The sequence below is a fragment of the Stylophora pistillata genome, chromosome 14 (genome assembly GCF_964205215.1).
Source record: "Stylophora pistillata chromosome 14, jaStyPist1.2, whole genome shotgun sequence".
NCBI lineage: Eukaryota > Metazoa > Cnidaria > Anthozoa > Scleractinia > Pocilloporidae > Stylophora > Stylophora pistillata.
This window is the reverse complement of record NC_142532.1, coordinates 3,731,701-3,737,700: the sequence shown is the minus strand read 5'-3', so window position 1 is coordinate 3,737,700 and position 6,000 is coordinate 3,731,701. Positions and strand designations below refer to the sequence as shown.

Sequence of the window (6,000 nt, the reverse complement as noted above, 5' to 3'; positions counted from 1 at the left end):
GGAAATGCCAATGAACCTTAAAATTTATCAGCATCCAATTAGGAAAACTTTATTCCCATGCAAAACTTTGACCCTACTAAAAAAAAATACAAATTCTAAATTGCCCTTTGAAAACTTAACACTATTTCAGATGTGGTTCCTTTTCTGAAGCTATTCAAGAGGTCCACCTATTTCTCAGTGCTCGTGGCGGCAAAACAAAATTACATCAGGATCCATACAGCAATATACATTGTATTTTTAATGGCACCAAAGACTGGATTCTTGTTCATCCTGATCAAACAAATCTTGTTTACATGTCTGATGATTCCAAATATGAATGGGGTGGATATTCAGAGATAGACATTGACTCTGTTGACTTAAAAGAATTTCCAAAGATTAAAGATGTACATTACTCCAAGGTCAGAATGAATAAGGGCGACTGTATCTTCATGCCAGGAGGTAAGCATTGCATGGTGTTCAGCAAATTTCATAGGCAAGAGTGGATATCCTTTAAGTTGAGTTTTACTTTTTAAAGAAAGTTTAAGACACAACCTTTTAAAGAAGTGCTTGACATCACATGTAAATGAGGCAAGACTGCATGGTTTATTATTATCATCTTGCTAACAATCTATTACAGGGTTCTCCATATTGTTGCTTATCCTTTGCGGAACGTCCAACATTAACCAATTGCTTTACCGGTTTGAACAAGTCCCTTACCTGTTGTGCTGAAAACTAGGGAGAACCCTGTATTATAATTAATAAGTCATTTAGCATTGTCTGTGGTGTGGATAAAGTACAATCCTGGCCCCGGTTGTTCAAAGGATGGATAACACTATACACTGGATAAATCTCTATCCGCTGGATAGTGCTGTACGTTTTGGTAACACTTATCCGCTGGATAGCGCTGTTCGTTTTGGTAACACTTATCCGCTGGATAGCGATTTATCTGTTGGATAGCATTATTCGCCCTTTAAACAACCGGAGCCAGATGATTCAGTAATACGTAAACATGTTATATAATTTAGGCAAAATTTTTTTCAGAGTTCACAGTTAGTCTACAGTAGACAAAATGTAGATACTTTGATAATGGTATACACTTAGCATTTGTGTTCTTTGCTTCTTAGGCTACTGGCATCAAGTGCGTTCCTGGGGCTACATGAATTCTGCTGTATCTATTTGGTTCTCACAGTTAAAACAGTTTGCAGAGAAAGACTGTGATGAAGGGAATATTTCCTTTACACCCATGAATGAGGTAATGGTGTTATGGCGGTACTCTGGTTATGGGGATCTTAGTCAAGGCCATATGGACATCTACATTCTGAAACGCTTTCTGCTAACTTTAGCTGATAATGAGGGAAAGATTTGGCTCAAAGAGTTTGTACAAAAATACTTTCAGAGTGAAAGTAGAAGGAAAGACGTGATGAGAAAAGATGAACAAGAGAGAGCAAAAAAGGTAGGAAACAGATTCCTTAATTACTAAGTGTAATTTCACTACATTTTTAGCCAAGAAATTAATGTCTGATTATTTTTAGCTGAATGGCATATCAACTTATTATTTTACACAACAAGGTCTGCAATATTTTCCAAATTTGTTCCACCCTTCTTTTATACCAGCTCCCTCACCACCCCTTGCAATAATAAGTGAGTGAATGTCATACTTTTCATTCCTTTAGTTAACATTTCTGTCGAAATACTTCTCAAAATTTCTGAAGCCTTAATTAATTTTTTGGCATAAGCTTTTTCATACCTAATCTTTAAATTCTTCCCTCTATAAATAGTCACAAACATTTGCAATCTGGTAATATGCCCTTGGCTAGCTAGGGAAATCTTAGTGGTTACAGTGCCAAAAGTAGGAGTAGGGTTGTTTGATTTATTATTTTTTTCCAACCTTTGCAGTTAAAGTAACTAATGGCAAATGGATCATTAAAAGGAAGGCTTTCCTGTACATCTTTTATTTCATCTTCCTTTTCAGTTGGTTGAATACCTTGACCATGATCATAAAGGTTTTGTGACACATGGATATATAGAGAATCTGACCATTCATCAGTTAAAAGAACTGTTGTTATTTATTGATCCTAATGATGTTTCCAACACTGAAGACTTTGAATATAGTCACATTCATGCTCCTTATATAGAGTAAGTAATCAGTGGGTGTGTTTTGCTAACCTTTCTGTTTTTATTCAGTTGTTTTTAAAATGTTATTCTACATCATTTTAAAACATTATCAACTATTTTAAATTGACAATATTAAATTTGTATGATGCACGATCCTTCACAGTAGAAAGCACTATTTATACAATAGCAAAAATCAGACCTGAAAAAAATCAGGCCTGTACAGGATTCGAACCACTGACCTCTGCAATACTAGTGCAGCGCTCTACCAATTGAGCTAACAAGCGAACTGGGAGCAGGCCGTTAAGTTGATTCGTAATAAACCCGTGATGATAAATCAGATACAATGAATATATGAAGTTCATATATTTTGAACTGCGGTATGAAATACGTATGATGCACGATCCTTCGCAGTAGATAGCGCTATTTATGCAATAGCAAAATTTGTTCCTTACACCACGTGGCCCAGGAAATGTAGGGAAAATTCACTAATTTTCAATGACCAATACTGTAATTTACAGGGATTTGGTAGCAAAGTGTCATGATAAGAGAGGAATCTTTGACAAGGAAAGGTTTATTTCAAGCTATGTACAGGTAAGAATTTAAAGGAACTTTTTAAAAATATTCTTGGAGTATAGCTTAGTTGATATGGTTGACAGCTGTTCTATTTGAAAATGTTTGCTTTAGTTTTTTACATGTAAGCTAGTTCCCCCACAAAAAAAGGAAAATAAGAGAAAAAATCAAACAAAAGTTAATATTTAGAGGAGAGGTATAAAGCAAGTTGGTAGTGTTTCAAGTAAAGAAATGAAATGTTACTGGTACATAATATACGAGTATATGTATAAATTTGTGAATATTTTTTTTATTATGGGAAGAGCAATTAATTAAACACTTCAGTGTGTTCTCCACAAAATCACTTGTGTTCAGGATGCATGTAGTAATGAAAATGGCAGATTTGATTAACTTTCTTCAAACCAAGTGAATGTTTATAAAGTTGAAGAATTTTTAGTCAAATTTGTTTAGTCTATACGTAAAATCAGCTTGGTGAAATTGATAATTTTGATGAATTTTTAGACAAATTTGTCAAAGCAAAATCAGCATAGCAGATTTGACAATTTGACGGAATATTGTCCAAGCAAAATCAGTTTAGCAGATTTGACAATTTTGACAAAATTTCATCAAATCTGCTACTTGTCGCAAATAGGCTTAAATAAACCATGCGGGCATAATGCTATGGACTAATACAATGATATATGTTAAACTTGAGACTTCCAAGAAGCAGCTTCTGAGTTTATGGTTCGAGCATTACTCAAACTTGCAACCCATGGATTGCACGAGTGAGTTGCTGACTGCTCAGCCATGCTGCCTTATTTTTTAACAGAATGATGTAACTCTTATTCGTGTGCCACTGTTTTGTCCCTTCTTTTCAGGGAATGCCGTTAACACTTTTCTTGCCATTTGTTTTTTAAGGGTCTTGGAGGAACTCCCACTAAAGCTGCAGAGGTAATGCACTTATGCTTTGCATGTGTGGTGCAGTCATCAACCGCCTCCCAGTTAGCTCAATGGATAGAGCGCTGGACTGTTGTGTGGGAGGTCGCGGGTTCAAGCCCTGGCCGGACCAACACTCAGGGTCTTAAAATAATTGAGAAGAATTTGCCACCTTTCTATAACATCAAGAAATGGTTAGATATTCTAGTCTTCTCGGATAGGGATGAATAAATGGAGGTCCTGTCTCCTGCAAGGTTGGGGTAGGAGACGTTAATTTCCCACACACAAGATTACTGTGTGATGGATGTCCTCTCCTGGGGTGGGATGGGTGGAAGGGTGGACTAGCACGAATGGTTCCTATGTTCCTTTCTAGTCCTTCCCCACTGCAAAACTTAATGCAGTGAAAATGGACTAAATTAAATTAAATTAATTTGTTACATTAAGAGGTTCAGTGATGGCTTACGTTGGTGTAGCATGTGTAAAAAAAAAATGGGCTCTGAGGGGATATAAAAAGGACCTCTCTATAAGAGATTCCAACATCTGCCTCTAAGTTGATAGAATTTAGAAGCATACCAAGATGAATTATAATAGAGGAAGTTTTGTACACCCTTAAAACGCCCAATAATTCATCTTTGAGTATAGGATTGATCAAAGAATTAGGGGTTCATTCAATGTGTGATTTTATTATACCTGTAAATACCCCTAAGCAGTTCCAACTTACTCCCTTGGTTCCCTTCTTGTAAAGCCAGATGAGGTTTAAGACATGACTTGTGTAATTAAAGCATTGTTTTCTCATGGAGAAATTATCCAGTGGACTCACATCTATTATAAATGTAGATGGTTAAAAGTGAAATCTTTGCCAGGTCAAGTGGACAACAAAGGTCTAAATTTGTAGACCTAATCCTGGTTTCTGCAACATGAAACTGTTTTAATGAAAAAATTTTTTCTCATCCCTTTGAGATAATAATTTTACAGGTATTTACTCAACACCATGTCATCATAAATTCCAGTAGGGAGAGAGAGGCCATATCACTATAAGAATAAAGTCTCTCAAAAGCTTACTGAAGAATAACAATTCAGTTACCTAAGCTATGGACCTCACAAATTCATGTACTGATCTTCTTGTACATGCAGGCTACTTCTTCATCGCAAATTTTAGACAATAATTAAGGAGCATTTACAGAATTGTAATTGTGAATTTTTTTTAATACCAGTGATTCTCTCTTTTGAGTTTAGATTGTGGAAAGCCTTGGAGCACATAATAAAGACACTGCTGTAGCAGATACTGAAGGACGCATTTCAAAAGTCTTGCACAAGTTTTACAGTGCTAAAGAACATGACCCCACATTTGAACGCAAAATGTATCAACACCTCCGCCAACATGATGAACTTTGAGGGAAACAGAGAGAAACAAAGGGAAAACTGTCTCTTCCACTGTTTATTTTACTTCACTTACTGTGGATTAAGAGAGTCTATTTTCAGTATAATTATGAATATGAAGTCATTTCAACGTCTGCATCAATGTCAGCTATTTAAAGTATATTTGAATATTAATCTTCACACAAAATGAAATTAGACAGCATAACTTCACAAAGTGAACAACTGCAATTTGCCATGATCAGTTGTTGCTGTCAAAATTTACAGAACAGAACCTCTTGGCATTCTTGACTGTGAAAAGCTTTAAAATTGAATTGGACACCAAAGCTACCTTAAATGTAAATGTACTCTTTCTGTAAAGTCTACCTTACCTGGGGTGACAGTCAGAATATTTATTCATAAAGTAAAAAGAGCAAATTTTCGCAGTTCGTGGTGTACATACATTAAAAATATTTGCACAGTAACGCGTGTGTTTTCTGTTTTATCGGTCCACAGTCGGTGTCCGTCAATTTACAGTCTGCAGTCTGCAAACATTCGTTATTACGCTCCCAAATTTGGTATCTCATGAAACTCTCCCAGGCCCGATCCCAGGTTTGACGATTCTTGAGATTTATTTAGATCAAGGCAGGGCAAGATTTCCGTCATTATGCATACAATTCCTGGAAAAAGAAAGCAGAGGCAAAACAACAGATTACCCTAATAGGATTATGGCTTTGTTTTTTATTAATATGGGGTTATACGGAAATCTTTCCCATAAGTTTTCAATTTCTAATCATTTCGCAAAATATAACTTTGTTTGCCTGTTCTTACCTTTTCGACGTTATCGGCTTCACACGCTTCACACGTCTACCAAATTCAGGGCAACAAAGTCGTCTTTCGGGCTTGCAAATAAAACCTAGCGGACCTGAACCAAGTCAGGTCTGGATTAAAAATTAAAAGCGAGGTGAAAAACTGTGGAAACTAGAGTATAAATGGTCGATTTGGAAGCAGCACTTTTACGAAGAAGAAAGAAGCCCACCTTCAGAAAATGTCTTGTTACCGCAT

At 36.1% G+C, this 6,000-nt stretch overlaps 1 protein-coding gene across 1 annotated transcript in view; it reads left to right on the top strand.

Moving 5' to 3' along the window:
- Positions 1–5,420, top strand: part of LOC111330221 (uncharacterized) — an 11,557-nt gene extending 6,137 nt beyond the window's left edge. Inside the window, exons 3-8 of the mRNA XM_088745212.1 lie at positions 131–438; positions 1,104–1,432; positions 1,952–2,115; positions 2,613–2,685; positions 3,562–3,594; positions 4,816–5,420. Coding sequence (XP_088601338.1) covers positions 131–438; positions 1,104–1,432; positions 1,952–2,115; positions 2,613–2,685; positions 3,562–3,594; positions 4,816–4,974 — 1,066 coding nt within the window. The 3' untranslated portion in view covers positions 4,975–5,420. The remainder of the gene's footprint in view (positions 1–130; positions 439–1,103; positions 1,433–1,951; positions 2,116–2,612; positions 2,686–3,561; positions 3,595–4,815) is intronic.
- Positions 5,421–6,000: the final 580 nt, after the last annotated feature.